The 27,024-nt window shown below is 43.3% G+C and overlaps 1 protein-coding gene and 1 long non-coding RNA gene across 5 annotated transcripts in view; one reads left to right on the plus strand and one right to left on the minus strand.

The window, feature by feature from the left end:
- Positions 1-27,024, minus strand: part of ttll7 (tubulin tyrosine ligase-like family, member 7) — a 51,402-nt gene that overhangs the window by 5,093 nt on the left and 19,285 nt on the right. For 3 of the 4 annotated variants that reach the window (XM_008328745.3, XM_025065119.1, XM_008328754.3), the window contains exons 10-20: positions 20,542-20,636; positions 18,823-18,970; positions 17,976-18,049; positions 16,285-16,420; positions 13,283-13,369; positions 10,649-10,874; positions 8,894-9,192; positions 8,175-8,309; positions 4,854-4,934; positions 3,267-3,427; positions 873-1,046 (exon numbers count right to left, since the gene is read on the minus strand). In XM_008328745.3, coding sequence (XP_008326967.1) covers positions 873-1,046; positions 3,267-3,427; positions 4,854-4,934; positions 8,175-8,309; positions 8,894-9,192; positions 10,649-10,874; positions 13,283-13,369; positions 16,285-16,420; positions 17,976-18,049; positions 18,823-18,970; positions 20,542-20,636 — 1,616 coding nt within the window. Of the gene's footprint in view, positions 1-440; positions 1,047-3,266; positions 3,428-4,853; positions 4,935-8,174; positions 8,310-8,893; positions 9,193-10,648; positions 10,875-13,282; positions 13,370-16,284; positions 16,421-17,975; positions 18,050-18,822; positions 18,971-20,541; positions 20,637-27,024 lie in introns of those variants that run through there. The other variant, XM_025065130.1, reaches the window with a different exon arrangement.
- LOC112488527 (uncharacterized) lies at positions 3,407-8,164 on the plus strand. Its single transcript, XR_003052669.1, has 4 exons — positions 3,407-3,543; positions 4,871-4,947; positions 5,320-5,529; positions 5,808-8,164. It is a non-coding gene; the product is annotated as an uncharacterized LOC112488527 (long non-coding RNA).

Raw genomic sequence — 27,024 nt, forward strand, 5'->3', positions numbered from 1 at the left:
CAGCCCAAAGCTGTGCTTTAAAAGTTCACTCACTTCAAACCTCCCACAGGGATAAACCTTTAAAAGAGAGCGAGGATGATTACTTTTTGTTTGTTTGTTGGTTTTATAAGGTTTTGACGACGGCGTTGATGGCTCCAAACCTCCACAGAGGAGTAGAGGGAGGTTCCCTGGGAGGTGTAATTATGACAACTGTTAAGAAAAGTCAAATTAAAGCTCGGCTGTCTGCTTTTAATAAATAATTTAGTTTGTATGCATTTTACAGTGCCCTCTAGGGGGAGAGTTAATGTAGTTCAGTATACCTGATATAAGCAGCTGGATCACAATGACAATTAACTTAACGGATAAATCTGGACGATTAATATAGTTTTTTAATACAGACTGTTTATAAAATTTACTGCAGAAAACAGTGGTAAAAAACACCGGAACTAAATGATGGTAAACTGTAGTTTATTAGAGCAGTGGAAAACAATTGTTGTATTTTACTGTAAAGGAGGAGGTGAGATTTAGAGTACAGAATAATACAGTACCTATATTACAGTACTATACTTATATACTAGTTAGTTTTGTGTACTTTTAGTGTGACATGGTTTAATGTTGTGTATTAATGTGTAGTGAGGTGTTTTACAGTTAAAGACAGTGGGATGTAGCAAACAGTTTAGTAAAGGATTGTGAGATGTGTCTTACAGTACAGTACAGTACAGTACAGTACAGTATTATATGGTAAAGTACAGTGGAAACCATTCTGTTTGTTTCAGTGACATCATAAATGTTCTCCATCAACACTGATGTGTTTGATTTGTGCTGCTCTGTTCTCTCTCTGATTCAGTCTTGTGTACAAAGATGTGAACTGTGTGTGGACTGTTCCTTCTCACCTGGTGTCGTCCCACTCAGGGCTCAGTCCCGTCAAAGAGCCACGGGACTCGGACACAAACTTGTAGACGACCAGGAGACAGTCTCTGCACAGCTGGACCAGCCGGCGGCAGCACTGCAGCTCCTGGGCTGACACCAGCTCAGCGCTCTTACTGAAGACGGCCTCCCACGACGACCTGGGGAGCAGAGGAAGGACCACGTGAGCCGCGCGTCAGTGGTGTTCATCTCACAGCCGTGAAAAGACTGGAGCTCCAAGGAGGATCCAAGAACGATCTGTGGTAAGAGTTGTTCTCAGACTGATTTAAATGAATGAGTGAATTTAACCAGTTCATATAAAGTAAATCATTTAATTCTGTTGTTTGAGTTGACCATCACCTCACAACACCTGCTGCCACCCGCTGTGTTAAACTGTACATTTAAAAATAACAGGGTGTACAGATTAAGGCCCGGGGGCCGGGGGTCAAAGGTCATGCCCTCAGTCAGACAGGAAGTCAGTCAGACTCACATTAGAGGAGAGATGAATAAGTCCTCCTGGAGTTTCCCCTCAACCAGAGATCTACCCCCGACTGTGGAAAAGCTTAAACAACTTAGACACACATCACTGGGGGATACGCTTGATGTCTCGCCCCATGCTCTCCAAAGGAGGCGGGGCTCCCTCTTGTGTAGAAGCAGAGACTCTCGTCAGATCTGCCTGTTGTATTTGTTTCTCACAGTAGCTTTGACGCTTTTTGATTGTTACTAAATCCCTCAGATAAAATATCAAACAAGAGACGGGAAGGAAACGGGGTGGGGGAGGGGGGGGTTAGCTGGCATCTGGAGGTGAACTGCCCCCTTGTTGCTGAGTGACACGGGGGCCTCCTGTTGGCCTCCTGTTGGGTTTCCTCCAAACTGAGGCTACTGCCTGCTGATGAACGGAGCCGGTTCATCCGGGGGAGGCTGTGATCAGACAAAGGCCTCCTGGGGTGAAGTCATGCTGGGTTTGGCTAATGCTAGACATGGAAATCCTCTCAGGCCTGTACATCTCCAGCACTGGGTTTTTTTTTAACCTTTTATATCTAATGTCTCATTTTCAATGACACTACGGCGACTCCTCTGAAGACGTTAATCCCTCTACGTCAGTCCTTCTGCTTCTCACTCTCACTGACTCGCTCCTTTCTCCTACAGTTTCTGAGGAAGAAGGGAGGAGTGAGGTGAAGAACTGGTGGGCAGCAACTTCAGTTACACACTTTAAGCCCTGTGTGCCGAGGGAAGCACGGCCGCCGAGCAACTGAACCGTAAAGAATATGGAGAGCAGATGACACCAGAAGGTCAGGTCTTCATCACACTCCATAAAGTGCAGCAGCTGTCTGTATGTAGAGGCTAAACCCTGTCTGTAGGTGAGGAGGAGCAGCAGTCCTCCTCTAAACCCGTCCGTCTCCTGCGGGTCCATCACAACAGTCACTCGTCTCGGAGGAAACCACTTTGTGTGACATCAAAAAAAGACGCAGACGAGAAATAAATAAAGGAAACTTGAAAGCCTGCAATAGCAGAGCAAAGTAACGGTGAAAACTGAAAGGTCGTCTTTCACCTTCTTTCACTCACTCTTCTTCTGCCTCTCACCTGTGAAATGCCTTGATTAAAAGCCCACGTCGCCGACAAATTTGCAACATGTCTGAACAAAGTAACATGTTTCTTTCATCCCGGGTGCTTTTAGCAGAGTGCAGTGGGTAGTGGTTGTTCTGTCACACTCTGGCTGTCACTCAGCTGCCGCTGCTTTTACAGCCGTGTTGGAAAGATGTGGCTGCTCTCAGCGACACTGATACAAACATTAACACTGGTCGTAAGAGCGACGGTAGATGGTGAGGTGACCGACGTGACAGGACGGTGGTGATGAAGTGCACATAAAGACTGTTGACTGTGTCAAATCGTTTCATTAAGGTTCTGCAGACTGAAACCACTGTTTGCTTCTATATATGTCATCTCTCCTGTGGCTCTGACTCTCACACCTCAGTTTGACTCTCTTTGACTTATTTCCTAAAAACAGAAATTAAAACCTTGTTTGGAAATAAGTTGGTAAATTGTATGAATCTGGATTTATTGATTAAATTACAAAATGGAAAATGTGAGTCTTTGTGTATGAATCTGGATTTATTGATTAAATTGAATTATTTCTTCTACAAAAAGGAAAATGTGAGTCTTTGCAACCCACACAGGAGCTTGAACCCCCGACCTTCTGTGTGTTAGGCAGCTGTGTACCACACTAATCCCTCTCTATACCAGAGGTCATTTATTCATGAACATTTATGAAACGATGTTACTGTCTGATCCTAAACTCATCTACACCTGAACACCGCCCCCTGTTGGGGAGGAGGGGACTGGTTCTTAAATGTTTCCTGTCTGTGTGTTTGTCGTCCTACCCAGTGTTGGAGAAACAGTTCCACAGACCCTGTCCGTGGCTCCACAGCAGCCGGTTGAAGACGCGGTTGAAGAGCCTGTACAGGTGGAGGCTCTCTACGTCCGGCTCCCTCCAGATCCGCTGCAGCGCGGAACGTACGTTGGTTCGAACGATGTCCAACACCTGAGCAGGTCAGAGGTCAGAGGTCAGAGGTGAAAACAGAACACGTGATGATGATGATGATGAGAGGAGCTGATGCTGCCGTACAGGAGGACGCCGCGTCTCTGACTGACGTGTGTGTGAGTTGGCATTTGTTACTTTGTTCTTCACTTGTTCACAATGTTAAATTCAATATTTGCAGAGGATAATGGATCTACACACAGAGAGAGAGAGAGAGAGAGAGCTGACACACACACACACACAGATCCAGGACAACCAGTCCCGGGGCAGACGGTGGAGAGCCTGAGTCAGGACTAATTGCTGAGAGGAGGTGTCAGAGGTTCTTGGCCAGTGAGGACACCTGCACCATCCCTCCGTCTTCCCTCCTCCCTGTTTCTATCCCTCCTCACTTCTCTCCTTCCTTTTCCATCGTCGTTCTTCCGCCCCGCTCACGGTGCACAGCCTCGGTCTTTGATTCCTCTCCCCTCATTACTGACGTGCCACTCTCACTGTGCGTGCGTGCATGTGTGTGTTTCATGATGCGAAGAGGCAAGATTTCCCTGCAGCAACACGGAGCCAGCGAGACGCGCTCACACACTCAAACTGATAGAGGAGCAAACACACACACACACACAGACACAGAGAGAGCGGTGTTTTGGTATGGTAATCAGATGGCAGAGCGGTGGGCGCCACATTCCTGACCTCTGCCTGCTGCTCATTAGGCTGCTCCACTCCAAATAAAACATCAGCTCGCTCCGTCACAGCCCAACGACGGCTGTGCAGGAACAGTGGCTGCGACATCACATCATTACTGACACACCTACAGGATGGCAGTTCACGTCTCGTCCCCTCTTCACTTTGTTTACATCCTCTTTGTTCTCCAACATCTCTGACTGTCTGGCAGTGAAATCATCTGGTTTCTCTCTAATAATTCATTTCTGTGGATTTTTTATCTCTTTATCTAAGATGTTAGACAGTTAGCCATTGAAAAGGTGTTTTACAGTGTGATAGAAGGTCTGATGTCTTTAAAAAAACAAAAGTCCCTTTTTGAATTATTTTTAAACATTCTTATAAAACATGAAAAAAGCAAGAAAAAAGTGGCCAAAGAAAAAAATGTAACTGAGTAAATAATTCATGGACTGAACTAAATATATCAGACATAGAAAAACACTTTGACTCAAACTGGGTTAAGAACATGTGATCATGAAGTAGAGACGGTTCATCATTTGTCTGGACCTTTAGTCATTAACTGACATGAGATAAAAAACACAGAGATTGGACTCAAGGCTGTTGTTAATATTAAAGCTACGATAACACAGAGTGAAGGCTCAGTGTTTACTGATCCAGGTCAAAAAGGTGACAATAGTAGAGAAAAAAACATGAAAATCAGTAGAAGGTCTGAGGTTCAACAAGGAGGAAACAGGAAACAGGAAATTAAATCACAGCTTACCTTTCTCTGTTTTGTAGAGTCCAGCTTCACCAGCCAATAGGAGGCCACTTTTGGTTTGTGATACTTCCAGTTGTCATGCATCTGAGTGAGAAAGGTAAAAAAATACAAATATGTTTCTTTTTTTCATACAACATTATTAACTGTTTATCGACAGTGTCTCAAATTCACATATTAGCAGCAATAATAATCCTGTGGTTTCCACCTGGAAACACATCAGGAAACACAGATGTCACTTTCACAGATGTCTTTTTTTACTCTGCCGTTAAGTTCAGTCACATATACAGGAAACGTCAGTTAAGAGAAAAATAAAAACATGACTTTCACTCTAACCAAACCCGTGGCTGCCAGGTCAGACAGCAGCTTGTTAGAGCGCAGGGCAAACTTCTGAAACTGCACCACTTTGAGGAAGCTATAGAAATCTGCCCGACATCTAAGACTGACGTTTGTACCAACCTCATTCCCACAGTGACACCTTCATCCTCACAGACGCCTCTGACACCTCAGCACAGACACGGAGTCGATAACAATGTCGGCTCCACCGATCACTCGGCTCAGTTACGGCTTCAGGCACATTTTACTGTGGAGCGTGTTGACGGCACGCCATGGTAACGCTGCCTGAGAAACACATCTGGATTTGTTGTATCAGAAGAGTTTAGAGCCACTGCCACAGAACCAGGTATAAAACCTTATTAACGGTTTGGTTTGAGATCCTACACAACTGAGCAGCAGCAGAAAGACCGGAGTTTTCCTCTTGGGAAAAAAAACCTATGTTTTGTGCAGCATAAAAAACCTTTAAGGCATGTTGTTGTTAAGCTGTATATCTGTGCTGTTATTACCATGCACAGTGTGTGTGTGTGTGTGTGTGTGTGTGTGTGTGTGTAATGCTGCTCCTTTGACTGAGTCTCAATCTCTGCTGGTTTCTAACTTTCACACTGTGTGATTGATGTCTTTCAGAAAGTGGTCCCAGGGGGGCGCTCCAGTGCAAACCTTATACTGTATGTGTTTACACACACACACACACACACACACATACACACTCACAAAGAAAAACAAAAATACACACAATTGTAAGAACTAAGAAATAAATATCCTGCTGGGAAACAATTCTTTTTGGAATTAGGATTAATTGTGTTTTTTTTTCCACCATTAATTGCATCGTTAGGTCCAAAATTAAATAATGAAGTGTGTTGTAACTGTTGGTCTGCCAACAATTTAAACAGTGACAGCGACACATCAAATCTTTGGTTTACTCTCTGATCCATCTTTGAGTCAATGGAATATTATCAACCAGTTTTTTAAACGATCAGGGAAACATTCTCATCATTGACTCATTAACATTAACAACATTAATCACTGTCACAAATTATTAAGACTTAGAAAAGTGACTCACAGGAGCATTTTTTAAATCAGAACTGGAGAAAAGACTAAATGGTTCTTTAAGAATCCAAGTCCACAGTTGGGTTTGTGTCACTGTGTCTCTGTGAAGATTTAAGAATATTCAAAAAAAACCAACTCAGAGGCTGGAAGTCGTTTAGCTGCTAGTTAGTGATTAGTTCTATAACGGCCACGCTCACGTTAACTGTCGAGTATTTTCTTTTTTTTTTTCTTTCTTCAGATATTTTCACGGCTGAACTTTTCTGTGACCGTTTAAAGTCTACAGTCCATTCATCCGTCGGACGGTACGACAGACCTAAAACGGCGCCGTTTCTTCTACTCATTTAGCTTCTTCTGCTTCACGGTCACATGAACAATAAAACTGGGAGGAGAACATGTGTCACATTTGTGGCTTACGGACATAAAATTCCTTCCAATTAGCAAAAGAAAAAGCTAATTAGGCAAAAGGTTGACTTTGAGTCAAAGATGAAGGAGGTCGTTACTCTGACAATACGACATCATTCTCTGGATTGGTCCTAAATATAAAAACATAATAAAATAAGCTCTTGGTTCCAGGTAAACGTCTCCTGAGGCTCAGACATGAACATCACAGGTGCGGAGGTAATTGTGTTGCACAAACCTGACACACACACACACACAGATGTCTCTCTCACACACACACACATCTACATACAATTTATTTCTCTGTTCTCTTAGTGAAAATTACCTGGTGACTTGTTCTAGTTTAACCTTGATTTATAAACACACAGATTTTATTACGACGTTCAGTGATTACATTTACTGCTGTGAGGAAAGTCGTGGCCTCTCGACTGATGCCACTCATGTCCACTGCACCACAGACTTTTAATTTACACCGTTTCAGTTGAAAACACTGCTTTCCAACAAATAAACTGCTCCTTAAACTAGACCTGTAACAGAACAAGTCCTGGCCCGACGTCGTCTCTGATGTTGTTGACCTACTTCACCAAACTACTCATTAGGCCAACGCTGAAGTCAGAGAGGAAAACACACAACACTACCTGACTGGACCGCTGCATGTTTCTGGGTACGACTCTGACACTAGAACAGGTATCTGAGTCCACGACGTCAGGGCAGTTCATATAAAACCTGGGCCAAACCACTACACCGTCAGGTTTGTCACAACACCACTGAAGAGGAAAGAGCAAAGAGAGATCCACTCTCATTTTCATGAACCTCCTGACTGATGTGCTTTTGTTTTTGACAGTAGGTCAACAAAGGTCAAACACAGTATGGAGCGGCGGCAGGAAGTTATATTTAGTCTAAAAACTTACAGGAATTTATTCCAATATTTGAATATTTCAACAGTACTAAACCCTGACTTTATTGAATTTTTTTCCAGCAGCCTGCTCCCAGCAGCACAGCACGTCCACCAATTACAAATAAGTACAAAAACTAATGAGCCATATACCACAAGCCGTACTGTATGTCTTTAAAAGTACAAATTAAACAAATGAATGCTAATGGTTTTAGCAGAAACACAAGTGGAAGAAAACACCAGATGGCAGGACACAGAGGTGTGCCCAGAAATAGAGGAGGCCATGATTAAAACAAAGGAGCAGCGGGGAATAAGTCTGAGCCGCAGACGGAGCGACAGGTTGTCACTGAGGTCATTTGTGACACGGCGAACGCCAGGCCGATGTGGACACGCTAGAGCGGAGGGGGAGGAGGTCACTTTTAGTTAGGCTGCAGAGTGACCGCACCTGGCCACAGAGGGGACTGTGGGAGTACGAAAAGATCTGCACTTCTGTACAACACGTTTGCCACCTTCACCGCTGCCGCCTTTTGGTTTTTTCTTTTTCTTTTTCTTTTTGTAACTGAACCAGAATCTCAGTGACTCTGTGTCAGGAAACTATTTAAGGATAATGTTTGTAGGTTTTTAGTAAAAAAAAAAAACTTTTCACCCACCTCATCCAGCACAGCCTCGGCCTCTTCTTCGGTTTTACCTGGAAACCTGATCCTCATGGCAGTGAGAGCAGCCAGAGTCTGACGCACCAGCTCTGCTTCCTGCTCTTTACTCCTCAGGTTAACTAGAGAATCACCCTGAGGTGGAAACACACACAAACACAAACACACACAAACGTCTTTCAGTAGAAATCCCTCACACACAACACAACATAGTACATATTTATATTCTCACACGTTTGTAGACAACCACATGAGAGACAGAAGGGATTCAAGATTATTTAAAACTGAAATAATGATCACATTTACACAAGTTTAATCCTAGGATTAGATGTGATTTAAATATTTGAAGTAAATTAATTATTAAGTTATTTTCTAACCACTGAGTCGTTCCTGTCTTGGTCAGAGAAAACCTCAGGTCAGTCATTATAGTCATTTAAAAAGTATGTCATTATTTGTGTCTGTGATGGTAAAAACACGAGGCCAGTGTTTCTGTAACTCTACGACTGTTGGAGGAACGAAGGACAAACGTCATTGGGTGAGAGTTTAAATAAATTCTGTTTAAATAAAGAATAAAGTTAGTGGAGTTTAAATAAATTCTGTTTAAATAAATAATGAATAAAGGAGATAAAGAATAAAGTTAGTTTTAATAAATGTAGGAATGAAGATTAAAAATGTTTAGGCTTTGAAGCGTGTTTGTGTTTGGACGGTTTCCTTCTCACCATGTTGGCGTGGATGGTCCCCAGGCTGTTGCTGTGAGGCACACGGAGGGAGGAGGAGCCAGTGCGGCTCAGCGAATGAGATCGAAGCGTGGCAGAGCTCGGCCTGATGAGGGGAGTCGCCATGGGAACCGTGGGCGAAGGCCTAGTCGACAACGCTCGCACCTCGCTGGGCGACGAGAGGGAGGCAATGGAGCGAGGACAAGAGATGGAGCGTCTGATTGGACCTGACAGTGTTGGTGAGGCGGAGGGGGCGGGGCTAGTTTTGAGTGGTTTGACCCGTGGTTTCCAGTGAATACGACCTGCAGGAAAAAACAGGAGGAAGGGGTTAACGGGGAAAATGATTCCCGTAGGAACTTTTCTAACAGTTCTGATCCAGTCTCAGCCGGTCCAGTCTGTAAACTGTGAAAATCCTTCACACTTCTGTCCTCCCACCCTGTAACCCTGGCTCACAAGAGACCAACAGAACTTTTCTGAGGTCCGTGGTGCGGCTGCTTCACCTTAACATTTCTTCAGAGCTCAGTCAACTGTTAGCTTGTTATGAAGTGCAGCTTTATTTCCCTCTTTCTGTTCAGCTCTCCAACTCTCCTCCATTTCTATTCCATTCCTATCGAGTCGTTCACAAAGCAGAGGTGTGTGTGTGTGTGTGTGTTTTTCTCCCTCCCAAGGTCAGCACATTTAGACTACTGTTAAGAGTGTCCTCATTTTCACCCCAGAGAGCTGACACTCGGTTCACGTGTCTAACGTGTGTCTATTTGTGGGAACGTTTCAGACCTGCTGCTCCCACTCTGGAACAAAAACACATTCAAGCACTCCAGGTGTTTTCAAGGTAAATATCAAAGCACAACTTTTTTTGTTTCATGGAGTATCAAACTGCTCTTCCTCCCTCACCTCTGCCTCATCCTTTAGCCTCCATTTACTGGATCTTCTCTATTTAAAGACACTTTTCTTTTTTCTCAAGTGCTTTTCAACGCCTAATTTTTCCAAGTGTTTGGTGTCTGCAGCTGTGAAGTCGTGTCGCTCCTCTTAGGAAATCAGCAACAAAGAGTGACTTCCCATGAGTCTGGCACTATGATCACCCTGCTTATGCTTTCATTACAATCTGAGGACCTGCTACCATTTTATCACATCAATTAGTTCCACTGCTGAACATCTGCACCGCGGCCTCTGGAGGACGCTACTTCACACGTTACATGCGTAAACCGCCCGCTCTGATCAAAGTAACAACTCTTCATTTGTACGTTGGCGAGTGTGTGCGTGAGTGTGTGTGTGTGTGCACTTTACACTATGGAGCAGAGTTTTGTACAATCAAGACTCCACTCTTCAAAGAGTTGACACCAGGATGGAGCAGATGTCGTGTGTTTGCAGCATCAGCTCTGATACCTGTGTTACATCATCACATATGTTAAAGTCTGCTCCATTCACTGTCCTTATGATTTGTCTCTTAGTCAAAAAAAAAGAAACTGAAGACGTCCTGATGTAATTAGGCTGAAATTTAAAAAAAAAATACAATATGCACCGTACGAAAGAAAAGTTCAAATGTTCAAACATCAGAAAAAAAAGTAAAATATGAAGTTTCTAATATCAACAGACCAGAGGCAGGTTTACATATATATCCAGTAAATATATAGTCTATAGTTTCTCTAATATAAACTCTATATATTTATATATATATTAGAGAAAGAAAAGGCCTTTTATAATTTTGGTCAATAAAAGACAGATCTGATATAAACCCAGAGAGGTTCAAGGTGGATCTACCTGAACGCTCTGCCAAGTCTTTGTCCTTGCTCTCCTCGAGGTGGTAAGACACCTTCTTGTCCTTCTTCTCTCCACCTCTTCCTCCTCGTGATTTCCCCCTGTCCTCTTCATCCTCATCAGAAGACGAACACGAGTTGTCGGCGCTGCTGGCGCTGGTAAAATCAGCCAGATAGTCGGGTCGCTGGCGCCTGGGTGTCTGGCTGCACTCTGGCATGGCGGTCAAGGGCTGGCACAGGTAGAATGTGGAAGAAAGGGGGAAGAGAGACAAAACCAAAAATACAGCGTTCACATAGTGAGTGGGAACAACGTGCCTGACGGTGTCGAAGGTTCGCTGACCTCTGATGAACACCCTGCTCTGCACAAACGTCCATTTTTATTTCCTTGGAAGAATCAAACAACTGGAGTTGATCCTTTAACTGTAATTCAAACTGACATCATTTTGGAAAAACATCATCCTTCCAATCAGACTGCCTCTAACAAGGGCATAAGTAAATGTACAAGCAGAAGTGCACACACACACACACATGAAGATGTTGAGTTGTTGTCAGCCTCTCTCAGCCTCCCTCAGCCTCCCTCACCTTCAGCCTGCTACCATCTGTCACACGGAGACCCAGTGGTGACACGGCTCGCCCGCGTGTGTGTTTGCTCGCAGGCTCATTATGCACAGATACACAGTGACACATGCGCTCCGTTCTAAGCCTTCCTGTCACTATAAATAGGAACACGAGTGCTTTCATACCTTTAACAAATTTGACTTGATTAATTATGTAAAGGTTAAATTCAAAGGAAGGCGTCGGTTTGAGACGGAATGAGTCCCATATTTAGGAACAGAAATGTTGTTCTGCTCTGATGTTTTTGAGTAAAAAAAAACAATTATATTAATTCCTAATTGTAAAAATGCGATGCATTTTTAAGACCCAATCAAATTGTTATTTTATTTTATTTTTCTTTAGAAAATTCCAAGATTAAATTATAATTTGTGAGCCTTATATTTACTGACTAACCTTTTATTTTGTGTTTTAGTCGTTTGACAGATTTCTGGGCTGGAAAGGAATGTTCTGACGACATTAATAAAGCATTTACACATCTGTTATTCAACACTTAGCTCAGGCACAGCCGTCTGGGAACCTGAATTAATGGACAGGATGTGATCAGAGGGTTAGCACAGTCACCGCTGGGCAGCTGAGTGGGTGAGTGATGGAGAGTCAACCAACGAGAGGGAAAGAAGGGCAACGTCAGATGGATGAGCAGAGAAATGAGGAGGAGGAGATGAATTTAAGAATGGGAGTGAAAAGAAACAGAGGGCAGAGGGGGGGGCAGGGGGAGAGAGAGAGAGAGAGACAGTGGATAAACAAAGGAAGCTCAAGACAAAGAGTGGAGGCTAAACATCAGCCATGTGTGTGTGTGTGTGTGTGATAGAAATTTCTCATATGCTTCGAAGATGAAGGTGAAGGTGGGGGGGGCGGGGGGGGTGATTAGATCATTTGGGTGAGAGTGGGTGAAAGGCTGGGAGGACAGTGGGTCCAGGAACAAACACCAAGAGAGAAAAAATCAAACCTAGAAGTAGCTTCAAGCCGTCTTTGCCAAGATAACTCTTTCACTTCCTTCCCTCCTGCTCTTCACATCTCCTCAGTAAAATGGAACCTCCAGGCGTCGACTTCCCACTAAATCCTGCCTATAATCTCTTTGCTTCGCTTTTCTCCTCTAGCTTTCATTCACTCCATGGTTCAGTTTCACCAGATGGCTCTTGAGCTCTATGCCCAGAGGAGTGAATCTATCCGTCACAACCCCCCCCCCCCCCCCCCCCACCCCCCTCTCAACGTCTCTTTCACCACACTCCACGTCATCCATACTGACTGGGGCCCAAATTAATCTGGACAATAGTGACTGTGTCTGAGCAGGTTCAGCCTGACGCAGAGCTGAACCCACTCTCAGAGCGCCGGACAATTTAACCCTTAAAGTCAGGGGCCGGGTGTAAATGAGCAGAGATGAAGGAAGGGGAGTGGAGCGGAAGATGACGGACGCAGTAACGTGCTGCTGAGGAGAACGGAGTGGGCGTGGAGGTGAATCTGACAGATGAAGACAAAGAAGAGGAGGAGTCTGACAGCTGTCCCCTGAAGGAGCTGCCTCTGTTCTCTGGAACTCCTTCTCATGTCAGTCTTTCTCTGCTAACCTGCTAAGAACCAGCGCAGCCTTCACCTTTTATTTCACTAAATAATTTGCAATTTTCTCAACTTTGCTGTGAGGATGAACACTCCAGCATCAGGCCAAGTATGATTCATTCAAATATAGGTTTGAAGACAAACAAATATCCTTCTGTTAATTATGTGAGGATGAACACTCCAGCATCAGGCCGAACAATTAGTCAAATATCCTTCTGTTAATTAGAAGAGAATCAAACTCTGGCCATGACCCTGTGACCCTGTGACCCTGTGACCCTGAGACTAGGTTTATACCCTACTGTGTAGACTGTGTTCCCTGGCCTTCAACCCCAGGACCACCTCCTTCACTCTCTCTGAGGCACATGGTCACCTTTATCTGTCACTCCTTCACTCTGTCACTCTGTCACTCCTTCACTCCTTCACTCTGTCACTCCTTCACTCTTTCACTCCGTCACTCCTTCACTCCACGTACCTTGGGGCCTCGTTGCCTGGAGGATTTACCCATCAGCTTCTCGTCATCCAGTTCACATTGTTCTAACAAATCCAAGATGTCTTCCTCCTGTGGCAGAGATAAAACAGTAGATGAATCATTTTCTCATCAAACAGAAAGAGCAGGTTAGGTTAAATGTATCGACGCCTCAGTGGTTTCAGCCTCAGTACAGGCTCCACTGGCTGATGTTTGGTTAGCAGATCATTACATACAAAGTCAAGGACGTGATAGAAACAGAACTTAAAGTGTGACGTGACATCATCAGACTGACGTGACGTCATCAGACTGACGTGACATCATCAGACTGACGTGACGTCATCGGACCGTGCGTTCATCAGAGGTCATTTATCACCAAGACTCCGAGGCCTGAATAAACACTGTTCAGTGTCTAACAAACCAACGTGCAGTAAACTCCACTCCTCTCCCCTGAGGCTGCATCTGGTGTGTGTGTAAGTGGGTGTGTAACTCGCAGTTACCCCAGGGGGAGCTAAAGCTGTGATGAGGACAGTCTGGCAGTAGGCCCGTTCCTAAGAGCATCATTTAATTTTTTTTTTTTTTTTTTTAAAGCCACTGCAGCCAGAACAGTTCCACTGTGACGTCTGATCGTAGGAAGAGTCAGATTCCTGTGTGACTTTGTTGTGACTCAGGTACAGCTGTACGTTCACTTTAATTAGGCAAAATTCAAAGAAGTCAGAGTCGAAGTTTAATTTTGGTTGTTGTTTTTTTTTCATTTAATTTTCCTGCTGTTTTATCATGAAATTCTTTTTCTTGACTTTCCTCAGCGTCTGTGTGGCTGATAATTCTGATAATTAATCAGAAATGCTTAACATTTCTATTAATCAAATATTTACTGGGGAAAAATGTCCTCCAGCCTTTTTCTACTTCCTGATTTTCTTTTTTTTTTTTTGTGCAAAATAGAACAATTATATACTTTAAAAATCCACATACTTAGCATGACTTGGTATGCAATAATTTCATCTTCCAGATCCACTGTGGTGTTTGGATTCACACAGGTGATAAAATATTTCTGCTCTTCTTCTACTCACACACTGTAGTACTGAACAGCACTCAGTAGTACTCTGTCTTTATTTCTGTTTTCCATGTCAGATAAATGTAGGACTGAATGTGCAGCCTCCCTGTCAACCTGGGACGCTGACCCTTCAGTGTCACCTACTGCTGGAATGTCTGGGCTGCAGTGACTGATGATGGAAACGCTGACTCTTCATCACTTCAGGCAACATGCATCAGCAGGTTATTGCTGCCATTACAGAAAAAACTATATTTTCTTTGACAGGGAAATAGTCCATGACATTTTTTTTTTTCAATTGGCTGTCCTGAGAAGCCCACACGAGGCAGCCCACACGACTCCTGTGGGTGCAGTGTCTGTCAGCCTGAACCGATATGTTGACAGTGAGCTGGAAAACAAACTCTGTCCCTGTGCAACTGTGAGAAACTCCCAGAACATGACACGACCATCAGATGGTCTGCTATGGTTCAAACCACCAGCAAAACTCTTGTCTGCATTACACATATATATATATTTACCTATGGCATATACATGTAAATATATGTATAAACAGACATATATTTGAATTCAAAAATCTAACTATTTATTTCAATAGTTGAAGCGGTTAGTTATTAAGTGTTAAGATTAGACTCTTCAATAAGATTCAACCTATGACAAATATGTATTTGTAATGATTTGTGCGTTTTATAAAATTATATCAAATGAAATATAGTTGATAGTATTGACCAGAGAGCAAAATAACATTTCAAATTTAATATTATATAATATATATATTATAACACGAGGCCTTAATAATGTTTTTTTTGTTTGTTTGTTTTTTTTTCAAACATGTTAAATGGATGATCACTCAACCAGGTCAGTTACCAGGTCAGTTACCAGGTCAGTGAACTGCTGAAAAGCTTCTCCACATTTGACCTTTTCACCTCAGAACAGCAGCAGAGAAACAACAGTGTTGATAACATTCACTCTAACGTTCATTCTCAATCCTGCAGTAATCACGTTGTGTCACTTCTTCTTTCAAAGTCCTTTTAAAGTCGTTATCCAGCAGAACTTAACAAGAGTTGATCCACAATCTGGTCAATAAAACCAAAATAACTCGGTGAATTTAAAACAACACAATATTTTTGTTTTGATATTTATCACAGAATTAAGAACAAAATTGTGGAAAATCTCATTCAAAACTTTCTCCATCGTTATCTATTACTTCCTAACCCCCCCTCCCCCCTCCCTGACTCCCTATAGTCTGCAGCACTACTGTTGTCATGGTGATGCCATAACATAAAGTCTACAGCTTCTTCTCTCCACATCACAATTCTCTAATAAATTAAACCTCCAACGTGTTTTTAAAATCACTAAACTCTGATTGACATCTCAGCTGAAATTCAACTTTTGTTGAAACATCTTCGTTATTATGACACGTCCTGTCAGAGTCTGCAGCCTTAAAATAAGGTTTAGAGGAGACACTGTGTAATTCCATGGACATACAGCAGTGGAGCAGCTGACGTGTAATTATGATCAACTACCTGCTCTGTGAATAATTAACCCTGACTAATCATGGCCAGGTCACGGGGCTGGCCTGTTTTGGCCTCTCTATTCCAGTGAGCTACAGCAGGTACAGCAGCTCCAGTTAAAGAAAGAGGGAAACAAAGTTATAATATATTTATATATAAATATATAAAGTCCATCAGACTGTATTTCTAACACTCTCATCCCTACAACACACCTGCTCTCATTACAAATCAGTTACAAATCAGTCAACTCTCCCCTCTGTGGCGCTGATAAATGAAATGAATAAAATTCATGGTCATCCCTGCAATAAAACAGCGCCACCTGGGGGCACCTGCCCCCCATTTTGGGAACCACTGGGTTTGGAAATGCATTGGGAACAAGGGACATTCTCAAAAAACCACAAGGATCAGCGTGTGTGTGTGTGTGTGTGTGTGTGTGATGCACATGCCTTCATTCTCTTCAGTGGATTATTCATTTCTTTCTGCAGAGAGGCAGCTCGTCCAGCAAGGAAGGTCTGAAAGGCGGCGGAGAGTAGGCTTTCATACTTTTCCAACAGCAGCTTGTCATCTGGGGGGTAAATTCTCCTGCAGACGCCGCAAAGACAGAAAAAAAAAAAAAAGAAGAAGTGAAAATGATTAAATGAAGGACGAGTAAGAGAATCAGAGAAATCAATGCAGAGAGATGGCAGATAAAAAGTAGAAGAAGAAGAAATTAAGAAATTTAAATCCTAGGGAGTGGAATGACAGAATGAAAAGCAAGTGTCCGTGATCTTCGATGAGAAAAAGGAGTAGAGACAGAACTGTCAGGAGGTGAAGAGATGAGGAAGAAAATCAGTGAATAAAGTGGAGGAAAGACGTAAAAATGGAGGAGCTGCACCAGAGGAAAACTCCAACCCTTTATTTATATTTATTTCTAACCCCAGTAAACACAGACGTTTGTGCTCCTTGTTTCTAGTTTCAGGTCTTTTTTTTTAGAACTTTGAACTGATTAAAGATTTAAATCTGATTAATCACAGTCAATCGTTATAAATCATGACTGTAATTAGTCATGATTTATCATAATAAAGTCAAGATAAATAAACATTGCTAACAACAGTTAATGTGACTTATATAAATTAAAATGTTAATGAATTGTTCATGTGGAAAAAAAAATCGGGAAAAATATGCAAACATTTTTGGTTGATTAAAGTCATGTTAATGATGTATTTTTAAGCTTGAGTTGCTTCAAGAAACAGAAAAGTTTCGTAGCATGTGTGTAAATAACATTTGTATCAACTGTGTATCTGGTTAAAAAGTGGATGAACTGGGATTATTAGATGAACCGTGAGAGTTATTCTGCATGAAAATGACTTAGAATCTTTGAATTTAATAATCTTCACAAATGAATTAACACGATTTAGAACATAAAGATTTGTAAACAATGATGGACAAACAAAGAAGAACGCTCCCAACACAATAACCATCAGTTCAGTCATCAGGACAGGACGAGACGTGTGATTCAACAGAATGGAACGGACAGAACACGTAGCCTCCGGCCACGGCTGTCGGCGCCACATGAAAAAGCTGGAGGATCAGTGAGGAAGACTGATGAGGAAGGATGGAGCAACAGAAAAGGTAGAGCTGAAAGAGCTGTTAATGGAGACTTCATCGTCTTCTAACACGTACAGAAACTTCCTCCCTGAGGTGTGCACTTTCCTCTTTTTTCCCCAAACAACTACTGTGTTTATCTGTGACCTGAGGAGACTGAGGTCGTGTAAACACCTCTACTTCCTCATAGTCAACCTGCATCACTGCTCCAAGGTCACGAGGTCAATACTGAAGATGTAATGTCTGCTCACACAGACCGACCTCAGACAGACCGACCTCAGACAGACCGACCTCAAACAGACCGACCTCAGACCTCAGGCAGACAGGAGGGCCCTGCCCCCTACTTTGGGAACCACCAGACTCAGATGCAAATTCAGAAACACTGAACAGGTAACTCTGTCTTGTTCTTTGAACCCTGTCTGTCCGCAGTGCCTTTAATGTTCTGCCTCATCTTAATTATTCTGCCCTCAACTGTACGACAGGCTGCCATGAATGAAGCGCAAGGATTTTCAGAAGCAGCGGCGTAGCCTGGTCGGCTCTGCGTCTTTTTTACCTGTAGTTCCCCCGATGCTGCTTTTCATGCTCTTCCCTGGAGATCTGCTTGCGGACCTGTGCCAGTCGCTCTCTCTACAAATGGGAGAGAAACAAAGGTAAGACATTCTGGTGAAAGACACTGCCACTCAGCCACATGAAAAAAAGCTCCAGCGTGGAGGGGAGAGAGGAGAGGAGGAAGTGAAAGAAGGGAAAAAAAAACAGCCTTAGCCAATCGAGACCAAAGTTCTGAAAAACATTTCCCCATCAGGTCTATTATAATGCGACAAAAGAATGAGGATGGAGCTCAGACAGCCACTTGGCACAGGGAGAGAGGAGGGAGTTATTCCACTTCTCCACGGCCTCGCAGCCTTGTTGAGAACCGAGTGTTACGTGGCTCCAGTCACCTGACGTTCGCCTCGTACTTTAGATGTAACAGCCCTGATGGATGAGGTGCAGCCAGGAATGTTGCTACCGTGTTCCCACTTATTATCGCTGCGGCTAAACAAAAGGCTAATCAAAGAAGGAGGGGGGATGGGGGGGGGGCAGAATAGCTGCCATATTCTCTCATCACGATGAGAGCGACTTCACTGCTTTCTGAATTCCACAGAGCTAATTATCTGATATATGCTGTTAGGGGAACAGCTGTGTTTTGACTACGGCTTTTCTTTTTAGTCTTGGCTCGTGTTGTTTTGGTTCAAAAACTTCTTACTTCTGATTCCAAGTGAACAATCACCTAAAAATGTGACCTTAAACTGTAGGTCACAAAGATACATATAATCAGGATGAATGTACAGCTGTACTGGGATTAATAAGATGTAAACTGTGATCTTTGACAGCCCTAATTTTGGCCTTTTCTTATTCATTACCAGCTCTTCTCGCCTTCTCTCCAGCGTGTGGCGCTGTTTCTCCCAGTCTGAGGACGTCGCTGAGAGTTTCTTCATGGAGCCGTGTCCGTACAGCCGTCTCTGAGCCTCGGCTTTCTGCTGGGCCAGGTTACGCTTCTTATCGCTGGCTCTGGATCAGGATGAAGAAAAGGTAAGAATTCAAACTCAACTGAAAGGATCCCAGTCACACCAGCTGACGGAGAACAGCTGTTCTGATATACATATTTCTAAGATACAGGCTGCTGCCTGATGTTATTGTTATCATTACACTGTGGAACGAAACGAAAGAACAATCAAAAACCCATTACAGTCAGACAGACTGAACTGAACTGGTCCTGGACAAGTGGACCACTGCAGTCCAGAGAACGGGGCAATTCATGTTAGTCAATCGCCGGCCCTTTAAATTGGATATTGAGTGCAGTTGGAGGTCTGAGGTTTATCAGTGTCCGAGCTCCAGCCTGGTCACAATTGATCCCACGTTGATACGGTTGCTGTCGCAGATGGCTGCTGAGAGTGGCCCCTACCTCCACAAACAACCACCCCTCCCTTTTGGGAAGCAAAAGTCATTACTATATAAGGGGAAAGTGTGCGAGCGCGCGTGTGTGAGAGCGAGGTAGAACAAAGCCTCCATTCACTCCACTGTGAACATAAGCATTTTGTCCACGGGAGAATAAAAAAGGCCCTTCACCACCGTTCACAGCTTCTAACGATTTATTTGTCACGAAATAATCAAATTGCTCTTTTTAATCTGTGGGAACGCAGCAAACGTCGGGCCCGAAACAATTCATCCCGATAAGAGGACGGCTTGGGCCGACTGGAGCTGGGCAGGAGGACGGAGCGGGGTTTTATGCTCCACATTTGACCAAAGTAGATGTATGGGCCTGGATGGAATTGATCCATTGTGTGTTTGTGAGGGAGCTGCGTGTAACTAGTAGAGAAGAGACTATATTTAGAGCAGTAAGAGGAGGACAAGCACAAAGAGAAAAAAAAAAAAAAAAAAGAGAAAAAAGGGGAGCAGAGATCCAGAGGTCTAGTGTACGATGATCAATCAGTGGACAGACTCACTGTAGCCAGGGGACAGAACAGCATGCCTTCAACCAACACACACCCGCACACAACACATGTTCAACGAATACATTACACCGCAAGAATGACAGAATGTGTAACCTAAACAGGCAAACAAAAAACAGCCACAAAGCCAGTGAAGAGCGGGGCAGGAAGCGTGTATAAATACACCCAGCAGGGCAAACAACGGCAACTGAAATCCACAGAACAGAAGAAGGTAGCTGAGCTAGAAGAATCCAAACGCACATGCGCAAACTGCACACCTCATTGGAAGCTGCACAAAGCACACAATGGACCGAGCTTTGTGTTCTTTCCATTATCTATCTTTGAGTCTGCTGCAACTGGCACATTTACAAGGACAGCGTTTTTTATTTATTTTTTATTTTATTTTTACATCTAAAACTTCTGTTCTTTTAAAAAAAACAATCGAATCAGTCTGAAGCAAATAAAAATAAATAGTCAAATTTACTGTGTATCCAAAAGAATCAGGTGAAAAAAAATGTTAAATTATCTTTGGAAAATAGACTTCATAAAAACACACCTGTCTGGAACTCACTTCTCTGGATTTGATTTATGTGTGTGTGTGTGTGTGTGTGTGTGTGTGTGTGTGTCTGCGACCTCTTTGGAGAACAATACCTTATGTTGAGGAGCTTGAGAGCATTGAGCAGCACCCCTTTCTTCACATCGTAATCAATCTTCTGATCAGTCCCAAAGCTGGGGGCTCGATTGATCTGGAAGGACGGAGAAAAGAGGAGAAAGTTATTCTTCACAAAGACTATTCTTCAGGGCTTCTCCCTTTTTTTCTCCTGCTTTTCTTTCAAATTGAAGTGCTGTGGAAGTTCAGAGGTGCATTAAGGGCAAATGAGGAGAAGAGTGATGTTGACAAAGAAATAAAATACGAGGACAACTTAGGAACTTTTTAGTCCTCTGATGCTTTGATATATAAAAACATTCACATATGGACAGTGACTAACCCTCTGCTGAGGACTGCTGCACCACATTGGTCAACCTGTTACTGTTGTGTACCATAAATGATAAATATGCTAGTGCACATATATATAAATATAAATATATATACCCCCCCCGCCCTCCCCCACCCTCCTTCGTTGTATTCGTTCTTTCCAACGATGAGATAAAATGACGTGAGGCAGCAAAGAGAGCAGCAGAATAAGAGCGCGGTCTGTGGGAGGCTGAATGAACCTGCACCTGTTCTTGGAATGAAATCCACCCATGGGGTTAATTTAAAATCACTGTGCAACAGATGCCCACCTAAAAGCCCTAACTGTTGGGATCAATCATGACGCGTCATCAAACTGTTCAAGTTTTCATACTGTCTGCAGTTTCTAACCTGGTTTCATTTGTAATCTATATCTTTTAAAAGTCAACAGAGGAAACGTCTTCTGGAGTGAAGTTAAATAAATCAGAGATTTAGAAAGACTTCAGACAGACACGGTAGTTTGTTCTAAATACCAAAAACACGCGGTGGTCAACGTAGCATTCTGTTTCTTTTAGGTTGTTGTCTGTCATGGTTGTCACCTTCACATGTTTTTATTGGTTTTGTAGCTTAGTTTTTAACATCCACGAAGTCTCCGATAAAGATGTCAGTGAAAGGTGACAGTGGTGGTGAGTGTTCACGTCAGACACGTCTCTTCCTTCAGAGAAAAAGCAGTTGGATACAGTTGAAGACATCAAAGCCCTCAGACAGCCAATCACAAACTGTACTTTCACCAACACCGCAACACAGAGCCAATCAGTGGCCTGGGAGTGGATGGTAGCTTCACTCTATCCACCAGTGATGAATGTAAGGATTGTTGAAGAAGCCAATGAGGAAACTTGGTTTGATGTCCAACTGTTTTGGAGCTGGAAAAGCTGGAAAAGCTTCTTTCACAGAAATGCCAAAGGATCTTAGGGTTTTGTACGTTTCCTCCACGGACTTTTACTCCCGTTCTCACCCCCGTTTCACCATCACTAATCACAAAACAAAAGGTGCTCAGTTCAGTGTGACTGGTTTGTCTGAAGTGATGATATTAACAGGGACTCACTCTGGTCTTTGTCCCTCCATCAGGGGTCGCCACTGAATCGTGTTTGGCAGTTTTACGCCGCATGCAAAGCATAAAAGAAGAGCCGAAAAAAAACCTTTAGGAGTGAAGCTCACTTAAGGCGGTGGTTCTCAAAGCGGGGGAGCAGGTCCCCTTTGGGGGCGCAGCCAGATAAAGTTTCATATTCTCTTTAATTTTGTCGGTAGATCAAACACATCAGTAATCTTTGTTTCTTTGGTCAAACAGTTTGGTGGATTTCTGAAGAATTAGCTGTGACTGTTGAATTCATATGTACAAGAGGGGGCGCTGCAGAGGAAGTAGGCTGCATTGAGACTCGATTCTCTTAAAAGGCAGAGAATCTGAAGAGGAACTAATGAGTGTAGGGTACAGCAGCTGTAGAGCACGTCCTTCTGGGACTGTGAGGTCATCATTTTTTTGGGCAGCTCAGATGATAGATTAACAAATACTGTGACTGAGCTGCTAAATGTGCACCGACACAGAATGGGTTTGTATGGATGTAAGAGCTGTGTGTTTTTCTTTGCAGCAATCATTTATCAGAAGGAAGGTATGGGTGATGAATGTCCAGCAGTGCCAGGAGGAAAAAAGAAACAGAGGCCCTATCCAACTCTTTCACTCAAGAGAATAAGCCTCACAATACATTTCTCTGTGTGCTGAAAAATACAGAGCACCTCTTCGACCCACTCTGCCGCGGCTGCAGAAAACCTGCAGAGGAAAGAGAGGGAGCGGGTCTGCTTTTCATTTAGAGCACTGCCACATTTGACAGCCGCCATGGAAAACCTCCAGCCTCACAATCAGCTCAGCCTATAGGTAAAAAGCAGACGGACGGACGGACGGACGGACGGACGGTAATCCTGGTGATGCTCGTCTTGTTACTCGTCTTCATTCCTCGGTCTGATTTGAGGAGTCAGGCCATCACAGCATCACAGCACTCTCTGTCTCTTTGCTTTCTTTCAATCTTTTGTCTCTCTGCTTCCACGAGCGGACGCTTCCACCGCTCCTGCTGAGCGCTCGCTCCTCTTAGTCTCCGTTAAGTTTTCCTCCCACTGATCTTGGTAGGCCTTACTTTTCAGGTCATTAGTTATATTATTTGTTCTTTTCTTTTTGCGATGTTCTCTTTTTCTCTCTGACAAAGAAAGTCGGTCATGTACACTGTTAACGAACCCCCACAGGCTCCCAGAGCCCCCCCCCCACACACACACACACACACCCCCCCACACTCTGATGAACCTGGCGTGGACTTAAAGGAGATCTTACTTGAGCCAAGACACTTTTAATAAAAATTAGGAACTTTACTTTAGTCAACATCTCATTAACGTATAAAATTAAATATTGTATTAATAAACAACCCCCCAGTGTAGTAACAGTCATTACTACTGTCTCTGTCTCTGTAGCTAAACATCAGACTTTAAAGGTGTGTGTCGGTGTACATCAACTGGTGGCCTGTGGCCTGAATCTGGCCCACCAAAACTGTCTAATCAGGCCTGAAATACTTATTATTAAAGCAACTAAAAAAACAACAACTTAGACAGAAATAACTAGAAATAACTAGTTAGAGAAAAATGTGATTGTCCAGAAATATTTTGTCCCTCAAAGTTCCCGATGACCTAAGACAGCATCAGTTCAGTCTTCAATAAACTGAACCCCTCAACATTCGTACTTTACAGCTGCTTTAATTTCCATCAACAAATAAGAGCAGAAAAAAACAACAACCATGCAGCTTCACACCTGGAATGATCTGCCTTGTTCTTCCAGTAGTGAACGACTTGAAGAATTCAAATGTGTCGGTGTCCAGAACACTCGTCAAACTAGTGTAAGGGGCTGTTTGTAATTAATCTGTTCAGATAAAGGAGCAGTTCTTATTATTTGTGACACAGTGTAAACAACCGCTGCTCTGACAAGCCTCCCCACTCTGCCCCACACACTCCAGGGTATCGACACAGTTCAACCACTGTCAGAATGTAGTGATTGTTACCGCACAATGGTGAAATGAGAACTGGAGACGGGGGGGGGGGGGGGGGGGGGGGGGCTGCCTAACATATAGAGGATAGATAAAAATACACTTTTGTTTTTAAATTAAATTTAGGACACACACACACACACACACACACACACATATATATATATATATGTATATATACATATATATATATATTATAGCTTAGGTATTAAAAGTGTAATGTCTGCTTGACCAAAATGTTAACTGCAAAATATTCAACTCTTGCTCCCAGAATACCAACCTAGCTGAGCAACTACGAACAAGCAACAGACATGTGACAAATTATAAAAAAAAAATAGAAATAAAAAATAAAAACAAGCTTAAGGTCTTAACCTGTCAGTTATAAATATTTATGAACATGCATCTTCCTTCTAAGGCTCAATCACACACCATTGTTCCAAATGTCACTCACAAACATGCAATATTCCTGCCTCCAAAACCACATGCGTGCACACAGACACTCAGACACTCAGTCACGGCGTCTGCCACACAAGCCCGGTGATAAATGACTAAATGCTGGGGTGTGTTTTCAACTGCCCCACATATGAGGCCTGTGCGCTCCTAATTTGATACTTATTCCATAAAATAGTCATGTTGGGGAAAATGGATGTGGATAGAGATAGACAGTCCCATACATCATTCTAATTATTCTTTAATAAACCTCTTATGAGCCAGAAGTGGCTCGTAGGTAACTACTGCCACCTAGGGTTGAGAAGGAGAAGAACGCCCCACAAAGTTGAGGACGTTTTCCACAGACAATAGAATGATGACTCCTGTTGTGTGAAAGTTTGAAATTTTGCTTCGTCAAAGGTCTCGCAAAAAAAAAAAAAAACTATGAGTTTTATTAAACTCGATACATTCTATCACTGAAATCATTTAGCGCTGAAAAAAAATATTATTGGATTTCTTCACAGAGCACAGCTAGAAACTGCACCTCAATCAGCCTTGAGCTGTTGGAGGTAAAATTCTCTTTTCAAATTTCCTGGAGAAAACATCCGACAGACCTTTAAATCTCTGTGCCAAATTTCCAGGAAGAAAAGTCTTGTGTTAAAATTTTGTTTCATTCACATTTTTCTTCTTTTTTTAATCTTGGCCTGCCCAAATAAAATAGAATTTCAATTGAATGCTTACGTAGAACGGCGGCCACTGTTTGTTCCACACAGGAAATTGAATTATTTTTGAATTTGTTTGTGGGGATGTGGGAGAGAAGAGGAAAAAAAAAATCCAAGGTTTTGTTTCTGAATGCTTGTGTTTATGGTGGAGTCTATTTACCTTTGCCTGTGTGTGTGTGTGTGTGTAACATACACGTAGCACACACACACTTGCACTCAGAGGAAAAGGAAGTCTGGCTTATGTTGGCTCTGAGGGACAGACAGGCCAACCAAACTCATCTTGAAACAATCAGGGACGCAGCGGCCAAACAGAGGGAAGTTGGTGAAGGAGGAAGAGGAGGAAGAGGAGGAAGAGGAGGAAGAGGAGGAGTGAGAGGGAGGGAAGCCGTCCACCTGCAGCCTGTTGGTCTTTGGTCAAGATGCCAGTTCACACACGCCAACACAAAACCACGAGCAAACCTGTGCCACCTTTGACCTGACCGCGCCCGCCTCATTGGCCAATCACTGTGCTCGAACTCTTTGGTTGTTTGGTGAAGCCAGATTCTAATTGTCGTCCACACACACACACGGACAGAGAGTCACAGCAGTAACTGTAGTGACGCGGCTACAACCAACAATCACACACGGGCCGCGGCCCCAAGAACCAGGTCGTCCAGCACCAGGGCTGCTGGGAGTCTGTGTTCAGGCAACACTTCTAATTATTCATGCTCACTGCAAACACCGGTTTCTTCCCGGTGTAAGCTGACAGTTTGTGGTTTCTTCTTTTACTGCACGTGGGAAAACAAGTGCAACTCAAACCAGCCCTCATCAAGAACAATAAGTGGTTCTTTTACTGAGGTTCTGTTTCACACACGCTCAGGCCGCAGCGCTGAAGGAAACGTGTTGTTCTGGATGTGTTTTACTCCTCGACTTCGTCCACCCTACATCAGACATGAAGTGATGTATTTTTTGTTTTCCCCTCTCCATTCGACATCGTTTGTCATGCTAGCTTACACTGCACGGACCCCAGATAAGCTGCAGGGAGACGTGAAAGGTTCAGGAGTGATAATGGAGCCCACGGCCTCACGTCAGCCACAAATAAATATCCTCCTTTCTTCTTTCCCTGGATTTGCTGAGGACTGGTTGTCTCTCTGTCCCAACACCCCATTCTACAGACAGCACCAAACACCAAAGAGTCCTGGACCTGACTTGAATGTATGAGGGAGGGGTTTTTTCTGCATCATCTTTGTTTTTCTTCTGTATTTTTGGTCTGATTTTTGTTTCTGTTTTGCTTTCAAACACAAAGCAAAACACTCAATAAAAGCTCGAAAAACAAACATCTTGGCAAAGGCAACACAAACAAACAAACCAAAATTCAAAAAGACTGTGAAGGAGCTCTTGTATACGTGTGTGTGTGTGTGTGTGTATTAGTGCAACCAAGTGTGCTTCTACGCAAATCACGGCTCAGTGAAACTGCTCCTCCTGTAGGAGAGGCAGATGCTGCCTGGGCTGCTTTAATAAAAGTAGCATCTCTGCTTACGCTGTTTGGGAAAGTGTGTGTGTGTGTGTGTGTGTGTGTGTGTGTGTGTGTGTTAGAATGATGTTTTCAATGTCAAAAAGGAGGTAAAACTTGTGTTGAAAGCCCAAGATTAAGATAAGGACCAGACAAAAACCCTGTCTCTTTATTTAACTCCTGAACTCACTGTGAGCCACTGGCCTCAGGTTTAGAAACATCACTCTGTCCTTCAGTGATTTCAACCCTGGCTGCTCTGTGTGTTGTTCTGGTATTTTTACAGTTTTCTTGTAACAATTTCTGCCTGTGGTCCAATGCTAACAAAGACTCAGGCTAACACGCAACAAAGAGCAACTTGTCCCTAATTAAAAGTTGTCACTGATTTTTCAAACACCGTCTTTTTCAGATTGTTCTGTAGCCGATGACCCCCCCTCCTCAACCTCAGCCTCAGACTCAGCC

This window comes from Cynoglossus semilaevis, chromosome 2 (assembly GCF_000523025.1).
Source record: "Cynoglossus semilaevis isolate Cse_v1.0 chromosome 2, Cse_v1.0, whole genome shotgun sequence".
Lineage (NCBI taxonomy): Eukaryota > Metazoa > Chordata > Actinopteri > Pleuronectiformes > Cynoglossidae > Cynoglossus > Cynoglossus semilaevis.